Raw genomic sequence first — 22,509 nt, 5'->3', positions numbered from 1 at the left:
ACTACTACCTCTACCAAATTCTCCCTGCCTTTCTTAAATGATGAATTTACAATGCACAGTCTTAGCTACCGTGTACTTAATTAACAGCATCAACAAACAAAATCAAAACTGCTGTATAAATGTTGACACAAATCCTTACATTAAACTAGCATTGAGGTATTCATGCTAACACTGACCATGTTGTCACAAAGGGACCAGGAAGTAAAAACATAATTTACAACACCACATCAGAAAACATTAATTTCCTCTAGAAACTTTCAGATTCGCCATATAATTTGTATACTGCTATGTAGTGTATACTTTTACATCTGCACCAAACTTATAATACTGTCTTTTTTCCAACATCAATTTGTGTTTTTTTCATTACTTTCAATATCACATTGTCAAAGGTACACCTTAGAGCATAAATGTAATACAGTATTTGAGAAATTAGAAGTAGAAACTGTATAATACTGTGTACATATCTGTGAAAGGGTAAAATTACCTATAAATAATATCATTATTCCTTAGATTTATAAATTCTCTTAATAGACCATCAACAAAACTTATCATCTTTACCTTGGTCCTCAAAATGTTTTTCACAATCACTCTCATTTAGATTTTCGCTGAGCTGTTGGTTACTGTCAAAGTTCAAATCAGCATCAGGCTGACTGTCTTGTGATGTATCTAGGTCAACATCTTTCTTCATTGACCTCATTAACAGATTGGTACATTTTAATGACAGTTCGAGTGCATCCATCCAGCATTTCCCTAAAATTAAACAAGAATACATGTTTTGTCATACACTAACTTATAACTCAAAGTATGGGAAAACAGGAAGTAGATGTCTGACAAATAAAATAAACTGCTTCGCTGAGCGCAGCTAGATACGCCCGCAGAGGTCCAACCCTGAACAGTTGGGGCAAAAATGGACACAATATTCAAGCTTGATTCAGGTATGAATTTGGATTGTAATTAAATATTTGACATATTATAGGTTTCTGAATAAATGTAGTCAAAGAACTTGAAATTGGTTATATGAATTGAATTTATATTCAATTAAATATTTCTTGCTGTTGTGCAATACTTAGTATATTTGTTGTCAGACTATAAACAAATAAAGTTCAATTAATTCTCAATGTCATATCAGAAATTTATGAAAATAAAAAGGGAGCTTACATCAATAGATATAAACAATTCACCAAAGTTTCATGAGAATTGGTGACAGCATTTTTGAGTTATTGTCAGAAAACTGGAAAATCACCCCTTTTTTTAATGAATAAAACCCCATAACTCAGAAATGTAAAATGTAAAATTTATAAAAATCTAAACGGAGCTTACATCAATACATACAAACAATTCACCAGAGTTTCATAAGAATTGCTGAAAGCATTTTTGATTTTTTGTCCGAAAACTGGAAAATCCCCCCTTTTTTTATGAATAAAACCCTGTAACTCGGAAACGTAAAATCTAAAATTTATAAAAATCGAAAGGGAGCTCATGTCAATAGATATAAACAATTCACCACAATTTCTTGCAAGTTGGTGAAAGCATTCTTGACTTATTGTCCGAAAACTGGAAAATCCCCCTTTTTTTAATGAATAAAACCCCATAACTCGGAAACTTAAAATCTAAATTTTATAAAAAACGAAAGGGAGCTCACGTCAATAGATATAAACAATTCACTAAAGTTTTATGCAAATTGGTGAAAGCATTTTTGAGTAAATGTCCGACATGTTGACGACGGACAGACGGACGGACAGACGGACGGACGGATGGACGGACAGAGGTATACCATAATACGTCCCGTAAACGGGCGTATAAAAAAAGCACACACATTACAACTCATCACTATTAAGCTGTTGACCAACTATGAAGTAATTCTGTTCTTAAATATTGGAGAAATAGATGACAAATTTTTAAGTTCATTCAACATATATTAGAGACGGGTATAATTAATCATTTGAATACTGTTGAATTTTTAAATTTGAAACTTGTATAAATGCCAAGGCATGCAAATATTAGTATACTGACTAGTTATCACAGTTTACAGGAATAATCTGTCCCACCTAAAAGTCACTTTTGTCTCTTATCTTACAGGCAGATTAGCTAGTATGTCCAATTTAAACAGCATAATCAATTAAACTAAAGAAGTAAAGATCAGTTTGACATTGCCTTAAAAGAGATTTTAGGAGAAGTATACATTTTCCAAGTAGGGTTGCCAAATGAGCCAAGACATCAAAACTTACAAGATATGATAAAAACCATAATTTGCTACAGACAAGGTGTTATACATTTGTATATCAAGTTGGAATTATAAATCAGTGTACTATAGTACTAATTGTTTCTTCTTTTTAAAATCTTTAAGACAAACACATGCATATCAAGAATGAACATGACATGGTTTTTACCATATCAGCATATGTCTGACATCACCTGTTTATTCTAAATCAAAACAGGTCAGAGGTTATTATACAGCAACAGTTGTCTCCCCTTTAAATCAAAAATTTAATTAAAGCTTATAAAGCAAGTATGAATATGGCAGTGATATACTATGGCACCAATTGTTAATCTTTACCTGCTGCTTCAGACAAAGCCCTACATATCAAGTAGGAATATGGCAGTGGTTGTACTATTGCACCAATTGTCTCCCCTTTTGGTCCCTGAAAATAAACAAATAATGATTATAATCTGAAAATGTATATTTTACATTAAGAATTTGTAAAAACTAAAAGTAATACTACTAAGTTTACACCTATTTATGTTTTTACAAAGTACTGTAACACTATAAAATGATAAAAGGAAATGTGAAGAAAAAATCATGCATATGAATTATGCCACCTGTATACATCATTGTACATATTAACAAATAAAATACAATAAATAATTCCAGAAGGAAATTTGGAGTTGGATGAAGAGATCTTATTTCCTATAAATGAAAATACTAGCCAATACATACAAACAGAGGACCATTTACTTTCACTTTCATTCACACCAATACAACATATAAATACAAGCTAATAATATACATTTAGAGTCCACTTACTCTTCCTTTCAACTCCTATTGTAATAAATTCAAGGGAAATTTCTTTTTTTATCATTCTTGTTTTTATCTCACCAAAGCAGCTATTCAATTGATACTTTTTATCAACCATATCCATCATTAATCAGCACATTTTTAACGATAATGTTAATCCTCAATTATGTAAAAATAACAAATAACACAAAAATTATTGTTAATATGATGCAAGTTTTTTTTTTATATACCACCTACACATTTCTGTATTTAAAATAGAAGTATCATACTCAAGTGTTCTTTTTTCTTATCTTATTCTGTTTGACATTATGTCTCAGTGCTCTTTGTAGTTGTTTCAATTATTCAATTAGTACTTAGATCATCAAAAAATGACTAAACTCATATAAAAAAAGAGCCAAAGACTACAAAACTGTTTGAAACATAGAAAAAATATTTGTTTCATAATACTGCACCTTAGTAGCCCAAATAGATTGATCCAGAGGATGAAATAATTTAAAACAGAATCCATCTTTCTTTGAAGGTCTCTCTATCAGTCTACATGTATTCAGCAGTACAGTTCCAACCCAGTGACTACTCTGAAACAGAACAGGAAAACTAATTGAAAGTCATTCTTTTAATACATTCATATAATAAATATATCTCAATTTACATGTCCAAATTACATTTCTAAGTTCTATATTTTGGTTGAAATTTCAGATTTGTTTTATCTCTCATAGGCAATTGTCTGCATTCAGATGTCTGAAGAGGACAGAAATTTTGAAACCAGAAATTGCTGTCACTGTAAGCAGGTAAGAGACAAGAGAAACCTTACTCTTTATTGCATAGCCTAAATGTCATGGAAAATTATACATTCTGGAGGGAATATGCACTTGAAAGGTATGCTATTTTGCTCATTGTTGAAGGTCGTACAGTGACCTATAGTGGCTAGCTTTTACGTCATTTGGTCTTTGGTGGAATGTTACCTTATTGGTAATCATACCATATCTTCATATTTTTATATCAATTTTAGTCCAATGTATAAATAAAACATTTTGTGATCAATGTCAATTAGTAAATAGGTTTTTGATATATTAAAAAAATAGTTTCTTAATATCTAGTTTACATAATCTTCAAAAGAATATGGTTGATCATTACCTGTCAATTTACATGAATTCTAACCTCCTACACTTTTAAAAATATACATGTATCTATATGTCAGAATAACTTGAGTCATTAACATACAGGCAACTCATGTCAAAGAATGTCTAAATATTTCCAATGCTCTTAAATTTTCCAGGTTTACACTTCTCATACATAAATATGCTTAAAATCAATTGTAAAACCAGAGTCAACTTGGTCATAATAAATAGCTCAAATTGAACTGAGAAGATGAGTTCTCTTCCAAACATAAAGTTATCTTTCATGTCTTTTCTTACCTTTTGTTTTTCACTTTTGTATAAGACAAGTAGACCTGGTTTAATCACACACCATAGTTTGGTCCAACCTTTTAATGTCCCCCTGACTTTAAGCCAGTCAGCCAACACAATCACAGAAGCATCTTTTAATGTACTCAGCAATTCTTTGGTCGCTTGTTTCTTCTGGTTTCTATAGTATTTCTTTTGTACCTTTATATATATCATAGGAGGGTGTATAAAAAGGTAATTTGATTATTACATTTGCTAACTATACAAAAATAATTACTGTAAATTAAGAAATATCTATGAAGATTTTATCATTGCAAAAATTGAGACAGAATAGACTCTTGACAGCAAAAATAAATGCTCATATTTTAAAATTTTGACATTACTTGTATGCACCATTTCCTGAAATCATGATAACTAATCTCACATTTTGTCCATTGATCAACAGTATCAATAATAAATGCCCACAGAAATTTTCTGAATTTACAGTATTTTTCTTCACTGAGCGATAGTTTTGTATTGTATTACTAGTTACTTACAGATCATTTGATGTTAAAATAAGAGGATGTGATTTAAATACCAATGAAACAACATTTAACCATAGAATGAGGATGTAAACAATTATATTGTTCAGGTAAGTTTTTTATTCTCCTTTATATGTGGTTCTTTAAATCTATTCTACATAAATATAAACGGTTGCTGTGCACTATAAATTCTCGTCATATTTTGTATCTTAGTAGAAGTTTAACAAGGGACCACAGTGGCTTAGTGGTCTAAGTAGTGTATACCTATAAAAATAGCCTGTCAACACTGAGGTTGTGAGTTTGAACCCCACACGTGGCATGTGTGTTAGACTGCTATCTTAATTGACTTGGTTTGCCAGTTTTCCTGATGAATGTTGGTGGTTCTCTCCGACTTCCTCCATCAATAAAAACTGGCCGCCACATTATAGCGATGAAATTAGCATTAAACACCAAAGATCCATCAAGAAGGTTATCATCTACTCATAATTTACCTTCAAAGATTCTTTCTTCAACAATTTAGATGAACTGTTACCAGCTTTATCTTGTGACCCCTGAGACAACTTAGACTCTGACTGAAATACAAATGTTAAATAAGGAAAAAAATTCTGAAAATGATCTACTTAATCCATAACATGATAACAATAACCTCATCTTTAAGACTTCTTTACAAGATAAATTTTTGAATCAAAGGTCAAGTTATTACAAAATTAATCATCTAAATGGCTAAATGCTTCTACATATAACATTTGTATGATTTGTAACTTAAATTTGCATCTTGAAACATTTGGCAGTTTAACATATGTTTAAGCATTAATTTTGTACACAATATCCAAAACCAATCGATTATTTAACATGTGGTTCAATTTAACCAACAAAACTCATTATTCATGTAACATGTACTGATGTATTAAAAGCTTCATGCACATCCGTGTGTGTGTTTCATCTGCTCAATGATTCAAGATACATGTTTGATTTATAGAATGGGAACAAAACAAACAAACAGAAAATAAACAAAAGTACTGAACTCCAAAGTAACAGTAGGTAAATCAGGAAAAAAAATTTACTTTCAAACATTCCTGTACTAGACTCCAAGTAAAGAAAATCTGAAAATAAAAATGTGTCTCGCCTGCAATTGCTGCTCTCAGTGTAAAAGTATAATGGTGACTATAAAAGTCCATTCATCAGTAAAATACAAAATCATTTTTTTTAATCAAACTTTTTTCTTCAGATGCTATTTCTGGATCTTGAAAATTAGCTTCTGTCATTCATAACAATTCATGAAGGATAACACATTTACCATGTCAACAAAATTTATTTGAGAATGTCTATAAATGTAAACTGCAAAAAGCTAAGTCCATCTATCAGTAAAATACTGAAAAATGAAGTATATCTTTTAATTATAAATTAAAAAGCTTCTGTCAAAGTTTCATCAATTCTATCAAGGTTTGAAAATTTACTTGATGCCTAACAACTTTAACAACAGACTGTTTCTACATGTTAACTGCAAAAAAAAACTAACTCTTTTATCCCCTAATATATCAAGGTTTTAAAAATTTTGAATTGATGAAAACATTTTCTTTTTCCCTAGCACCTGAGATCACTCTTAGTTTTTGGTGGGGTTCGTGTTGGTCAGTCTTTAGTTTTTCTATGTTGCATTTTGTGTACTGTTGTTTGTATTTTGGTCTCTTTAATTTTTTGCCATGGCGTTGTTTATTTTCGACTTTTTGGTATCTTTCGCCTCTCTTTTGGGATGTATTGCCTTGCCTCTAAAGAGTTCTCTGAAAAGGATAAATTGCCTCTCCTCTAAAGAGTTCTCTGAAAAGGATAAATTGCCTGAAATAATTCAAAAGAAACATCGTAATTCATAAACAATAAACTGTTGACACAGAGATATGCCTTGCCTGTCTGCAGAAAATTCGAAAAAAGACAATCTGTTGGACAGCAACATTGCAACAATTAAAAGTTGTTGGACCATGACCTAGGGGGCAGAGCCTTGAAATAGTCATCAATCTGATTTGTACTGAAAGTAATGCAACATTATAGAAAATATCATTGATCTATCACAAGTAGTTCCTATCAAACTGACTTAAGCAGAAAAGATAACATTGATAAACTGTTAACACAGAGATATGTCTCGCCTATTTATTATTTTGTTAATGCAAATGTTGAAATTAAAAAAGCAATACTTTAACATGTAAGTTATGCAAATATTTAAAGTCAATGAACCATGACTGAAGGTACAGGGCTAAACAATCTCCATGGGAATGATATGTGCCAATGCTAATACAATTGCATACCAAATACCATTGACTTTTCATAAGTCGTTCCCTTTAAACAAACCTAAACACAAACATTAACTTGTAAACTGTAAAAGTTTCAAAGTTAATGAATCATAATGAGGGGGTGGGGTTATATAACCTCCATGGAAATGAAACTTGCAAATCCAAATATCATTGACCTAACATAAGTGGTTCATCTTAAACTGACATAATCAAAAACTAATACATGTAAACTATGTAAAAGTTTCAAAGTCGATGGACCATGACTGAGGGGTAAGGACCAAATATTCTCTATGGACATGAGATGTGCAAATGTTTCTACAACTGCATACCAATTGTCATTGACCTACCACTAAAAGTTCCCCTTAAACTGACCTAATCACAAACTAATACTTGAAAACTAAGCAAAAGTTTGAAAGTCAATAGACCATGACTGAGGGGGCGAGGCCAAATAATCTCCATAAAAATGAGATATGCCAATGCTTATACAACCGCATACCAAATATCATTGACCTACCACTAGTGGTTCCCCATACACTGACCTAATCACAAACTAATTCATGTAAACTAAGCAAAGTTTGAAAGTCAATAGACCATGAATGAGGGGCCAAAAAATCACTATGGTAATGAGATGTGCCAATGATAATACAACTGCATACCAATTATCATTGACCTACCACTAGTGGTTCACCATAAACTAGACCTAATCACAAACTAATACATTGTTGACGCAGCTGCCGCCGACACCAGAAACAGCATACCTATGTCTCACTTTTTGACTCTGTCAAGGCAAGACAAAAATTGCTAATTAATTCAAAGTCACTGGATCATGACCTAGGGGGCACGGCCTCGAAATAGTTGTCACACTGATATGAACTGATAGTAATGCAACTTGATAGAAAATTTCATTGATCTATCACAAGTAGTTCCTATCAAACTGACTTAAGCAGAAAAGTTACCATTGAATTAATTATTAATTGAAAGTTACTGGACCATGACCTAGGGGGCAGGGAATCGAAATAGCCATCAAACTGATAGTAATACATTTTTTTCATTGATCTATCACAAGTAGTTCCCGTCAAACTGACTTTAGCAGAAAACGTAACAATTGTTGATGCATCCTCCTCTGTTGTGGCCGCCAGAAAAGCAATACCTATGATTTTCATCGAGACAAAAAACAGGTACATAAAATCTAGAACAATGGACCATCAGGACTATTCCATTACTACTTTCCTGGTATGCCCACATTTCTGACCTTTTCAATTATTATATTGAGATATAACTGAACATGCTTTAACTTGTATTAAACTAGTACACTGAGTCTGATTGTTTTTAAATTCTAGCTATTGATGTAATAGAGTGCATGGAACTCCAAAAGAAACATTACAATGATTCCAATCAACATGATCAAGCTTTGCTTTTATACTCCTAAGTAGGAGGACTAAAATTCCAAAATAAAAGTCCTTAGTTTCACCCTGTAAAGGATATATCTGACCACCTTGCTCATTCAAGATGAACATGATACTTACTGCTCAACCACTGAGGCAGTTCTTTACTATTAAAGATAAGTAATGTTTTACTTTCTATGTCATAAGCCAATGGTAATAAAGGGAACTAACTCCCCACCAATAACTGACACTAGTGTTTACCCTGGTAAGAGAAAAGATAAAGTGGACTAATTACCAAGGGTCCGGAAACGGTCATATATGCCAGTCATGTCCTAAGATGAAACTATTTGTCCTAAACGAGTAATTGGGATTTAGGACAAATTTTATTTTTTTAAAGAAGTAATTTCAGTCATTTCATTGACTCAATGTTTGAAATCGGATTTTTTAATTGTCATTTGCACTGTCTTGTGTAAGTTGTGATCACTTGTTTTTGTTTATAATCCCTTTCCTGTAATAAAACTGCCACTCCCGTAGTTTGATAATCCTGAGGGCCCTCCTAATATCTATATCAATGACTCCGGTAAACATTGGCTAATGATCGCTAATCACTTTTTACCTGTGGTTTTAATAGACGTATTTACACTTGTATGCAAATTTGTCCGCAATTACGTAAAATCACACAGGTTCCCGTAAACTTTGACATCATAATTCAAAACATTTGACGTCACAATTAAAAAGTGATTGTTGCCTGACGTCAAAAGGTGATTCGGAGTAGATCTAAGGTCATTCGGTGGCAAAATATAGCTAAATACCAAAAGTGTAAATACGTTTATTCACACCTGACAGTGATCACAAGCTCAGAATAATATCTTAACAAAAATTGAAATTCCCTGACAAGTGTATTCATTATTTAATTACTTTTCAGCAAAGACAATCATCAAATCTGATTTAAAAATAAAACCTAAATTTACGGAGAAAAAAGTTTTTTTTTTCATGTGCTTTATTTACTATATAATACGCATGCGTGAAATTGTCTTCAGCAAATTTAATATTTAATTGTAAAATGCAAATTGATTTCATGCTAAATTAAACGAGTGCAACTTTTGTCTGTACATTTAAACACTTTTAATGGTAATAAAACAAAAAAGCCATAAAAAGTCAGTGATTTCCTGTCAATTTGATAAACAAAACAAATCCCGGAAATGAATCTGGAATTATTCGTACTTTAACTTTATCGCAAACTTCCGGTTTTAACTTTTGTCAAATCGAAAGAAACGTAAGCAATGTCTGAGAGATTTACCATTTTGAGTCATTAAAACCATTTCAATTTTAAACTATTGCCTTCCCTCAACTGTTCTTCATGGTAATGGTAAGACATTAGTAAATGCGATGAAACAGCAATACAAGTTCGTTGATGCTATGAATCTAGTCAAGTTGACATCGACAATTTGGAAAGGGGCACCAACTTTTCAATCATCTCAAAATGACCGAAATTGTGTGGAAAAATTTCCGGATCCTTGCTAATTACCATCTATAACTTACACTTACACTAGCTCTTGACCTGGTAGGAGAAAATACAGGAGAGGATATTGACTGTGGTATACCTCCGGACGACTCAAGGGAATTGTTGTCTTCACTGGTGCCTGAAAACAAAATGTTTATTCTATTAAAAAATACATTTCTTTCTGAAATCTTAATAAAAACAGGATTCAATTAAACTAGATTTAAAGTTATCATAATGAGATAATTATACAGCATATGTAAACATATTTCACCAAGATGTCATTAAATGAAAATGGATGGTCTGCATTTATCATGCTTTTCAGCTTTACCACAAAATGATCAGAACTAAATATCTTGGTGTAAATAAGATTCACCCAATTGGGATAATACCTTCATGGGTGTATCTAATACATACATTGTGAAAAAGTAACACATAGCATTTCACATACCACCATTTGTAATATCCATAGCCCTCCCAATTTTTGTTTCTGCATTAAGTGCAATCCCAATAGTACTTCTAAATTCATTAATGAAGAGAGGTTACATGTACTTTTAAAGACGACTTACCATTGACAGGATTTTTGCCACCTGTATCACCTGTGCTACCATGACGAGGCATACTTTTTAGTCTTCATTCACTGAAATATAAATGTAACTTATTTAGTTAATAGATCTGTACATTATGTTTTCACAATTGCCTCTTGTGTCAAATAATTCAGAAATCCCAGTAAGTAGAATAGGCAATACTTTGCAGATAAGGAAAAAATTGAGATTTGTTCAACACTTCTAATATAAAATGGTTATATACATCATATGGATTTATATATACATGTTATGTTGATTTTCTGGGCACTTATATATATATATTCTAAATATGATTAATTAAAAGTTTTTCCTTCCTGGTTCAAATCAATAAAGAGCCAAATATCAACAATTCATTTCCTTTAGCTTATTCACCAATAATTTGCATGTTCATGCCAGTAGAAAACACCATGGCGGCCATCTTGGTTGGTTGGCGGGGTCATCGGACACATTTTTAAAACTAGATACCCTAATGATGATTGTGGCCAAGTTTGGTTAAATTTGGCCCAGTGGTTTCAGAGGAGAAGATTTTTGTAAAAGTTAACAGACGAAGCCGGACGACAACGGACGCAAAGTGATGAGAAAAGCTCACTTGGCCCTTCGGGCCAGGTGAGCTAAAAAGGTTGTTCAGCATTTTACTATCATCCAATCAATTTTTTTTTGTTGGAAATCTTTTGATAAGATATAAAAACAAAGACCACCTATAAAGGGGACTGAGATTTTTTTTAGCTTTTAGCTTACAGGACAGCAAGAATGTCATATGATTACAAAAAATGTACTTTTGTTTTTGAAAATGAACTAAGACATTACCAATTATGTGTCAAGATAGGATTATTTCTTCAATAAAGAAGTAATAATTGGGATGATTATGATAAGGTTATTAGAATTACAATTACTACATGTATATGGAAAAAAGATAATCAAACATTGGGAAACAGTAAATACATTTGGGCATGTGGTTTTCACTTATCATTTTGGACAAGAATAACACGGCAGGTGCCAATAGTGTACCAGTAAGTGGTAAACCTTGATCCCCTGGTGTTTGGTAAGATTTCTGTGGCTCAATCTACAGTTTTCTGTGGCTCAATCTACAGATTTCTGTGGCTCAATCTACAGTTTTCTGTGGCTCAATCTAAGTTTTCTGTGGCTCAATCTACAGTTTTCTGTGGCTCAATCTACAGTTTTCTGTGGCTCAATCTACAGTTTTCTGTGGCTCAATTTACAGTTTTCTGTGGTTCAATCTACAGTTTTTTGTGGCTCAGTCTACAGTTTTCTGTGGCTCAATCTACAGTTTTCTCTGTAGTGTTTTATGGCCTATAGTTTATATATTTGGTCATGGTGATGATGGTGTTATGTGTTTTTCTTTTTAACTTCTGGGTTTCGATTGCCACCTTGAAAGTCCTTGATAGAAAAACAAATTCTTATAAAAAAAAATGCAAATAAAGTAGGGGACAGTTTTAAGTGTAATCTCATGAGGAATGTAGATTTAGGGTGTGTCTACATGGTCTAGCAATCTTTAAACACAAAAATAGAATATAACATGCACTCGATCCTGTTTACAAGTCCATGTACTTGCACATTAAAACCAATATATAAGAAAATTTTATGTGTAAAATGCAGACATGTACTGGTGAGGCCGTAGTTCTCACCAGGAAGCACTTCTCACAACTACTTCTTGTTACTAACATGACACTATGCAGTTTGTTTTCTTCATAATAATTTCATCAAAATAAAAATTTTGATAATAAATTTTGTTCAAAAAGTCATTTTATATACATGATACATGTATAAACAATTCATAGACTAGTTTGAGAATATGAAAGGGTTTTAGTCAATTTTAGACAACTGCATAAATTGTCTCTTTCTTATATTAATAGAATTCTACATGGACACATGGTGGACAGTGATTTATTAGAAAAAATATCAAAGTAAAGATAAAAACAGAAGCTATAAGGGTAAATATCCTTCAAACTTTCAATTTCCTGCATTTAGAAGTCAAGATTTCAATCATGCTATTGAAAACCAGGAAATAATGTATTGTTAAAGGTTAGAATAAAATATTAAAATAAAGATACAAAAGCCATATGTGTACATAGATTCTTCAAACTTCCTATTTCCTCCATTTAGCATGTTAAGAAGCTTTGTATTATGCTGTTGTAAAGTTAGGAAATAATAATATTGTTTAACATGTTTAAGGCAGTCTTCAAAAATCACTTTAATTACTTTTTTCCTGTTATGTCAACATTTATAAGTGGGCTGTTGTTAAAGTATTAGTTATTAAACTTTGACTAATGCTTATCTAGAAAAATGTCTAGTCACCTGTAAAATTCTAACAACTTCAAGACTAAACATGCTAAATATATCCTGATTTAGACATCTTGAAATAAGTAATAAAGAAATTTTATATATATATTAAAGCAATGCAATTAGTAATTTAGTAATTATTCATGACCCATGTTAATAGCTAATAAAACATACCAACACCATTAACTTTTTTATAAACTGAATTATAAATGCAAAAGGAATAAATTTAAAATAATTTAACCCATCTTCCAATGTTTTAGTAGAATTAGTAAAAGAACCATGAAAATTTCATTCACCAGTATTGACCAAATGAGGAGTAAAGACCGGGGCAGCGAATACCAAGGTTGGTATTAACTGCCCAACCTTGTCGATTATTTAAAATTTATCGAAAATTTCAATAATCAATATATTTTCACTTTTTTAAATCGTTAATTGGTATATCAAAACTTCACAGTGTCTTCACTACTTGAAACATGTTCATTTAATTATCACAGTACACCAAATACCATGCACATGAAGACAAAAAAGAATGAAATTACAGATCATAAAGACAAGCAATCTTTGGAAGGAACAACAACAGTGTTGTAACTTGTTGAACAGGGAGAGATGAAAATCAAAACTATAGAAACCTGAAACTTTAATATGGCTATTGCCATTTATGAACATTTTGATGTGTAGCTTATCAGTCCGAGACAGTGAATATTATTAGTGCTACTTGTATTTTCTTAACATATATATTTCTGTGCAAATATTAATTAACTAACCCTTTATATTAAACTTTGTTTCATATGTGTAAACTGTAAAAAAGTTATGGTCACCCAATAGTTGACTTTTACATTCATGCATTTTCCTATATATTTTCAATGTCACAATGCTAATTTCCATTGAGGTGAGAGTTTTTGCTCCTTGCTGAAGGCCTTACTGTGACTTTGAGATGAAGAACAGTAATGAAAGGGCTGTACCTTTGATTTTTGTGTTTTTTGCTGTGCATGTACTGATTTTGTGTCATGGATGGATATCCCATACATCCTTTCTTTTCTATAAGTATAATGTTTAAAACGTGTCAGAGACGATTGCTCAATGGCTAAAGATGCAACAAAAGAGGCCTCAACACTAAATGACCAATACAATATCAGATTTAAGAAGTGCAGTCAGGATGTCAACAAAACTATAATGGCAAAGTAGATAGACCATAAGTGAGACTGGGAGAAAATTGTATGATCTTGTACCTATTGTTGATAAGGTTGTCAAACTCGATTATCCAAACCCCGAAAGAGGGAGAATTTTGTCTGAATTACAAACAGGCTACAGCAGATAAAGTACTGCAATCAAATATGTCAAGCCCTCAGGCCATATCACAAATGTGGTCAAAAAGAAAATACTGAACATTTCCTACTCAACTGTACAAAAAACCAACAAGGAAGAACAGAAATGATACAACAGTCATGATAGTGAGAGAATTGGAACATCCAGGCAGATATGGCAACACTAGTACACTACTGGCACTAACAAGCAAAGAGACCTACGAAAGAATAGCACATATTATTAGAGGATATTTAGAGAGTACAGGGCAATTTCGAGAACTAATATGCTCTGAATCCTGATCCTGCACCTAAAGAGTATACTCAAGTACCATGAGATACAACTTGAGAAAAAGAGTACCAGATGAAACCATGCATTTGCACAACGTGACAGGTCGTGTCAATGTTTTGACCTAAGCATCAGGATTTCATTTAGGCTGATTGGCCTCTGGTCAACCGGCATAACTTATTCATAATAAATACTCTTTGAAAATTGGCCTATTATCAAGTGTTGAAGTGACTTTAACATTATACAAATATTATACCATACCAGTACAATAAAAAAAAAAAAAAATATGTGCAGAACAAACTAGTATGATACTGGAAGACAGAACTGGAATAAAATTATATACCAGAATTGTGATAGCCGAGTACAAAATGTACACAAAAAAAAAATTAACACCGGCAGAAAGTTGTGCCAACGGTATCCGGTCGTTCCGTCCCCAAACCGATCCGGCCCCAAGTCGATCCGGCCCAAAGTCGATCCGTCCCAAGTCGATCCGGCCCACGTCGATCCGGCCCAAAGTCGATCCGGCCCCATAATAAAATATGAATAAACTATATTGACTTTGGAGAATTTTTAACAGTATAAATTGATTTTGCAAAAAGTATCGATGATGGATGACAACAGGTAAGTGAAGTATTGGTGTACCAGTCAAAGAATTATTTTAAATCGATACGAAACTGAGTGTGATTGTGTCTGTTTGTATAGCAGGTTGTAGGCTTTTGTGATGTTTGTCGCCATTTTATCTGCATGGAGTATCTTCCATTCCGTTTAGTTAAAGTCCAATCGGCGGGTTGATTCTCTACGAGTGATAGAACTGCTGTAATCTCCTCTTGTAGTTGGTCGGAAGTTTCCATTCTCAACTCATCAGATTATGATTTAAGTATTCGACATTTTATTCACCTTGGTCTACAGGACATATAGTAAACACGTCCGTCCAGGTGAAAATCTACTCACTCATTACATGTTGATTGCTTTGTGAAGTTCGAAATGTCGCATACCACACAAGGAAAAGCCATTGTGATATTTAAAGCAAACGCATTCTGTCTCCTCTTTTATAGAAAGGATTCGGCAAATCAAACAACATTTCTCAATTTGAGAAGTTTAAAGAACTTAAAACAAAAACAAAGTTTGTATGTATCAGCTTGGGAATCGGCTTGTACCGTTGTGTATGTAACTATTTGTTATTACACAGGATGAAAGACTTGTTAAGATCACAGTCAATTGAAAGAAAATGCTAATTACTGCTGATTAATGTTGATGTCAGTTGATTGTACTAAATTCTGTTATATACGTTTTTATTATAATTATACCCAATAATCTTGAAAACTTGTAATGAAAACATTATCAACCTACTTGTTTTATACTCATAGATCTAAAGAAAATATTTGTTAAAGGCCATTTTTTTACCGTACACCTTTTACATTATAATAAAATTCATAAACATTTATGAATTACAATTAATATATATCTTTATTTTTATTCGTTATAAATATATTTTTTTATTGGGGCCGGATCGACTTTAAATATGGGCCGGATCGACGTTGGGCCGGATCGACGTGGGACGGATCGACTTGGGCCGGATCGACGTGGGGCCGGATCGACATGAAACCGTGCCAACACTCATTAGCTTCATCAGCTCATGGATGTCTACACAGTTATTTCCTACAATGACAGATTACAGTTTCTGTAAAAATTAGAATATGTATGATCATTTGAAGGATTAGGAGTTGTGCGTTATAATAAGAAGTAACCCAAACCAGCATACCAAGTGAAATAAGTTGTAAGTGATTTTTCTGATTTTGACAGCTTGTAAACAGGAAATCGATGACGACACCTAGTGGAAAATTAGAACCAGTATTCGGTGAGATTGGCGCGCTGTAAAATATGCAGTTGCTTTCCTTTTCTTTTCTAAATTAGTATATAAGTCAACCATGTCAACCGAAGTTAATTGATTGTACCTTTAACAAACACATTTTTCAGTTTCAAAAATACTTTGGTTTTGACTTTGTCTGGAATAATAAAGAAACGCTGTCAGAGTGAAAACTCATATCTGCAGTGAAAAATAGATTACAAGAAAGATGAAATATGAAAAATATATCTTTTCTGACACGTTTATCAGGTGAAGACCAAAACAAATTATGTAGTTACATAATTAATACAAGCTAAAAATGAACATAAACCTGAGACTTATACAGAGTTGAATGTCTCGAAACAGAGACATATATACACAGATATTGGCAACTGTAACAGTGGTCAGCGAAATCCAATTAAAAACACGCATCACACGAGACTTTAACGAGAACGCCATTTTGCATCTGATCATGACAAGTTCACCACCGCTTCGATTTTTATTTTACATCAAGCTTTTCAAAACAGCATAATGTAAGTATATATTTCAATTTCGTAAATTATTTACCTTGTTTTATTCAGTTTGTAGTAATTGTTAGTTAAAATATTGTGACGATTAACGTTTTATTGTGGTCAATAATAAGGGGAAAGCTTGGCCGACATGGACGTTATGAAAATTTTTTACACGGACGTATTTTTTATTAAAACCTTTTCATTCGAAAAGGAATAAAACCATTTATGAGATGAATCACTTTTCCCAAGACATACTGGTTTTGTGTAAATATGTTGAATTTTCATTAAATCACCCACTTTGATGCAATTTACAATTAAAAATGACCATTCAAGCTGTCGGCCATTTTCATTCTCTTCAATATAAAGACAGGCCCCTGTCCATGTCTACAGTCAATAAACTTTTCCATCTTTAGAGAATAATTATTCCCAGCACATGAATTACTTTCTTATGACATACTGGATTTGTGTATAACAGTTGTTTTTTACATATTTTCACCCACTTTGATGCAATTTACAATTAAAAATGACCATTCAAGCTGTCGGCCATTTTCATTCTCTTCAATATAAAGACAGGCCCCTGTCCATGTCTACAGTCAATAAACTTTTCCATCTTTAGAGAATAATTATTCCCAGCACATGAATTACTTTCTTATGACATACTGGATTTGTGTATAACAGTTGTTTTTTCCATATTTTCACCAGCTTTGATGCAATTTACAATTAAAAATGACCATTCAAGCTGTCGGCCATTTTCATTCTCTTCAATATAAAGACAGGCCCCTGTCCATGTCTACAGTCAATAAACTTTTCCATCTTTAGAGAATAATTATTCCCAGCACATGAATTACTTTCTTATGACATACTGGATTTGTGTATAACAGTTGTTTTTTCCATATTTTCACCAGCTTTGATGCAATTTATAATTAAAAATGACCATTCAAGCTGTCAGCCATTTTCATTCTCTTCAATATAAAGACAGGCACCTGTCCATGGCTACAGTTTATAAAATTGTCAATCTTTAACGAACAAATGTACCCATCACCATTGATCACAGGAATTACTTTCCCAAGACATACCGGTTTTGTGTATATAAATTGTTTTTTTTCATTATTTCCACCACTTTGATGACATTTACAAGTTTATATACATGTATATTTACATTCAGTATCTGACAGCATTTTTTTTAACAGGATCCTGCATGTTATAAAAGAACAAAGATGTTGATCAAATTTACCTAACAGTGCAGCATACAAGAGATGTAATATCATACATGTGCTGAATGTAGGACTCCCTAGCCTTTCTGATTGAAAAAAAGATTCCCTGGCAGACAGGAACAACTATTAGTGATGACTTTTTTCAAATGTTACTGCACAGTCATGTAGTGGATCGATTACATGTACTACTATCGATGTGATACTAAAAAATGGTTTTGTAAGAGAGAAAATGACATGTGCTTATCCTGACTGTGAAAACACCACATTATTGTAGTTCAAATATCATAGTTCATATGCCAAACTTGATGTACATGTGTATGCGATTTTAGTGCAAGTGATGGTGACATCATTGAACTTAGAATAAATACAAGACTCCGCATTCAATCTATTGAATTTGAAACAGAAGTGGCAGTTGTGCAGAGACTACATGTATACGGATAAAAATGCAAATAAATATCTTGTGTTCAACTTCGTTTGTCTTCTTTACGTTTACAAAGTATACATGTACATAATTTTTACATACATGTATAACAATATGATGATGTAGTATGATTGCCAATGAGACAATGATTTACATGTATGACTATCATTGGAAGGCCACTCTATAATATCTTTGTATATCATGAGAATGGAAATGCTACCTTTGTAGCATAAAGGTAGCATAATGTAAAAAAAGGGAAAATGTTCATTTATTTAACAACACTCCTGTGAATATATAACTTGACAGTACTAAAGGCAAAATATTTCGTTTCACAAATTCCTTCCTCTCCTCGGAAAATAACATATTTAATTGTTTACATGAAATGACAAAATGTTTAGAATAAGAAGCAAGAAATGTTCACTCTACTTGTACACTACTAGTCGCTCATATTTGTCATCATCTATGTTTGTTTCAGTCCTTTAGCAATGGTGCTTGTTTATATTTATCTGTTCAATGTGTTGTGTTGTTTCAGTTTTACATGTCCTCATTCTGTGATCACTGTTTGCCTATTTTGAAAAATGTTAATGCAAATATTTTCTGCAATAAATTGAAAAGGCACAGCTGCTATGACTATTCAGAAATGTGAGGTATATGTCAATGAGACAACAACCCAACGACAAAAATATTCTTTGCACATCTATGAATGTTTAAGAATTCTTGTGGAGGTCAAAAGCACATAACGTGTACTTATATATTGGTGACCTGGTACATGTATGTACCTATTGATGCTTTCGTCCTAAACATAAATTGTGTGAAGAGACCAAGCAGTTTATATGCTTAAAAAAAACTGATATTAAAATGAATTCCTGTATAACAAATTCCGGGAATGAGACACTATTTTATTTAAACCAGATGAGATATTAGTGGTAAAGGTTTAAACAGAAGCAGGAGATGTCAAGGGGCAATACAAAAAGTACAAGGTCATGTAACACAGATAAAAAAAATGACAAATGAAAAGAAAATAACAGCCCACATAGCACTGCACCGAAACATAAACCCACAAAAGATCAGATAAAACTTGTCTTCAATTTTAAATATTTCTAATTTCAAACTCGAGTTTCACTACCCGGTAGGAAAGAGTTAAGATAAGGATGTTGCAGTACTTCTGTGGTCTATGAAACAGAACATTAAAATTCTACAGTTCAGCAGAGCATTTTACTGTACTTATGATACACGTTGTTTTTAATCAGGGTCTGTGATATTAAGTCTCTAAAAAACTACAAATAATGACAGATTCATATTCAATATTTCATGACAGCAAAAATAGTGATTTCGACAACACTGTACATAATGTACGTTCATTTAGGAAATTCATGCAAAGGTTCCACAAATAATGTTATTGTAGGTCAATCAAAAATTAATCATTTAAATCCGTTTTCCAGGAGACAAAATTCTACTGGCTACATATTTTTTTTATATACAAAAGTTGCTTTCTGATTTCTTTTTTTGACATGTTAAATGACTATTTTTGTTCCTGATTGAATACTATAGTAGAATGTAGGACAGTAAGTCACAGGACAAAAAGTCACGGACAAAAAGTCACAGACGAAAAGTCACAATTCAGTTTTGAGATTATTTTTCTCTGAACAAGAAAACACTAATTTTAAAAATAATTTTTTGATTTTTCATTGAACTATAATATATGAAGCAACTTTGTAATTAAAATTTATACAATAAATATCAATGATGATCAAATAATTGTTATGATAACAAAATGTCAAAGTGGTTTGGCACTTAAATGGCTTCATGGTGCCAAGAAATATATTATTTGCATGATTAAAATTTAATAATTTTTCATTTATCAAGGCCTATGAACAATTTCCTGAACTTAAAAATGAATAAATGTAAAAAAAGATATTATTTGAAGATCTTTCTCTTTTATATTCAAACAATTGTCAGTAAATTATTTGTGATTTGTCCTATCCAATTTGTGACTTTATGTCCTGTGACTTTTTGTACTGTGACTTTCTATCCGTTTACCCTATTCATAGTATAGCCCAGTGTTTCTGTTAAAATAAAGTTCTGGTCATGGTTAAAATAATGTCAGAATTTGATTAGTTGTAAAAACAGTTACCAAGTAATAATCCACTTAGAACTTCACCTCCGGCAAAATTCAGGTGATCGGAGGGCAATAAATTGCGTAATCGCACACCTGTGAATCCACAGTCACAACTCTAAGGAAATAATTACCGGAAAATCGGACACACATAATTTCACTGTGTAATTTAGAAGCAAACTTTAGCAAAGAAATGTTTCTTGTAATATCATGATCATTACCAGATTTTACTTTTTAAATTAAAAGAAATGCCGAAAAAAAGAAAAAAATATTTTCTCAATCAAATACATTAAAAAAAATACAACTATTTCAAGTAGTTTTTTAGAAAAAGAATTTATTTGATCTGAAATAAGTTTTCCTATCACTTGATTAGCTATCGAGGTTATTCATCCCTGACTTGTCTACATGGTGGACCTTATATCCTATGGAGGCTTCTCAGATTCCGGAATAAAATCCGTTATGTATTTTATATTTATTTTTCTCGTATGAACTCTTCTATAAAAGAAGATAATGTTGTTCTTACTTCCGATTATGAACTTCTGTAGATAATGTGGATGTATAAATAAACAACTGTAACAATTAAGCACAGACTTGCTATGAGGGGTGGAAGGAATAATGGGAACCTGGGAATCTATCTTCATCTATAGTATTGATCTGCAGTGGAAATCCATAACGCAGATACTGCTGTGCTGGGAATGAGGGGTGGGAAGCGGGAGGTAGGGGAGTCCGGGTATATTTTTGTGCTCTTTTATAATAATGTAATTTTATGCACTTTCTCTAAACTTCATCTTTTGGCTGACCACCCTAGTGAAGGGAAGTGAAAATTAAAGACCCCCCATTCCTATACCACCATGTGTAATGCTTGAAATAGTGTAAGGGAGCTACCATAATTTTGATTTTTATGGGGGGGGGGGCTAGGATGAAAAATTTGTCCTGCCTTTTTATTTTTCACTCTATTCGGTCCTGCCTTTTTTTTTTTAGTTTATCCTGCTTTTTTTTTACTTGAATTGTCATCCTGCCTTTTTTTTTGGCAAAGTGTCTCATCCTTTTTTACTCAAAACTCCTGTCCTGCCTATTTTTATCAAATTTCATCCTAGCCCCCCCCCCCCCCCCCCCCCCCCCCCCCCATAAAAATCAAATGGTAGCTCCCTAATTGCATACTTCAAAAAAAAAAAAGAGGGAATCATGTGAAGTAAAGGTTCAAATATCAATATGTTTTAATGAGGGTGGCGAGAGAGGGGTACATACATGTGACATATGTATGCTGTAATTTTTTTCTATTCACTATAAAATAATCATTTCACTATCCTTTGTTTCTGTTATCAATACTATGTCTTGACCTTATACTAATTTTTTTATAGTTATCTTGTATTCTGTTAAGGATGTTTGCTTCTCTGTTTTAAAATAACAAGCTTTTTAAAAGAATGTTTTAAATTGATAGATAAAGAAAGAAACTAAAAAAGCAGAAAAAAATATCAAATTATTGGAAAAAAAAAGTAGGTGTTAGTGGGCAAAATTTTAAAATGGTACTGCATGGATAAAACCAAAGGATTCCGAATATCTGGCAAAAACTCAAAAACGAGGAACGAACATCCTTAAACCTATTAACACCCTTGTAATGAATGATAATACACAGGGCGGATCCAGGGTATCAGATCATTACGGCCCCAAACTGATCCGGCCCAAGTCGATTGAATTCATATATATCTTTATTCCTTATGAATTTTTTTTTTTAGGGGGCCGGGTTGACTTTAAATATGTTGCAGGATTGACATGAAAGCGGATCCAGCCATATTAAAAAGGGGGTTCCAGCA

At 32.4% G+C, this 22,509-nt stretch overlaps 1 protein-coding gene and 1 long non-coding RNA gene across 3 annotated transcripts in view; one reads left to right on the top strand and one right to left on the bottom strand.

Moving 5' to 3' along the window:
* LOC127706852 (oxysterol-binding protein-related protein 8-like) overlaps positions 1-22,509 on the bottom strand; it is a 79,992-nt gene that overhangs the window by 30,775 nt on the left and 26,708 nt on the right. Inside the window, exons 1-8 of one of the 2 annotated variants that reach the window (XM_052211571.1) lie at positions 16,349-16,408; positions 10,678-10,748; positions 10,156-10,250; positions 5,432-5,512; positions 4,432-4,620; positions 3,469-3,591; positions 2,558-2,642; positions 559-750 (exon numbers count right to left, since the gene is read on the bottom strand). In XM_052211571.1, coding sequence (XP_052067531.1) covers positions 559-750; positions 2,558-2,642; positions 3,469-3,591; positions 4,432-4,620; positions 5,432-5,512; positions 10,156-10,250; positions 10,678-10,729 — 817 coding nt within the window. In that variant the 5' untranslated portion in view covers positions 10,730-10,748; positions 16,349-16,408. Of the gene's footprint in view, positions 1-558; positions 751-2,557; positions 2,643-3,468; positions 3,592-4,431; positions 4,621-5,431; positions 5,513-10,155; positions 10,251-10,677; positions 10,749-16,348; positions 16,409-22,509 lie in introns of those variants that run through there. The other variant, XM_052211570.1, reaches the window with a different exon arrangement.
* LOC127706856 (uncharacterized) lies at positions 16,887-18,630 on the top strand. The gene is made up of 2 exons (XR_007984589.1): positions 16,887-16,965; positions 18,135-18,630. It is a non-coding gene; the product is annotated as an uncharacterized LOC127706856 (long non-coding RNA).

The sequence above is a fragment of the Mytilus californianus genome, unplaced genomic scaffold, assembly GCF_021869535.1.
Source record: "Mytilus californianus isolate M0D057914Y unplaced genomic scaffold, xbMytCali1.0.p SCAF_6, whole genome shotgun sequence".
In the NCBI taxonomy this organism is placed as follows: Eukaryota; Metazoa; Mollusca; class Bivalvia; order Mytilida; family Mytilidae; genus Mytilus; species Mytilus californianus.
Note: the sequence above shows the minus strand (reverse complement) of the source record. Positions and strands in the feature narration are given on the sequence as shown.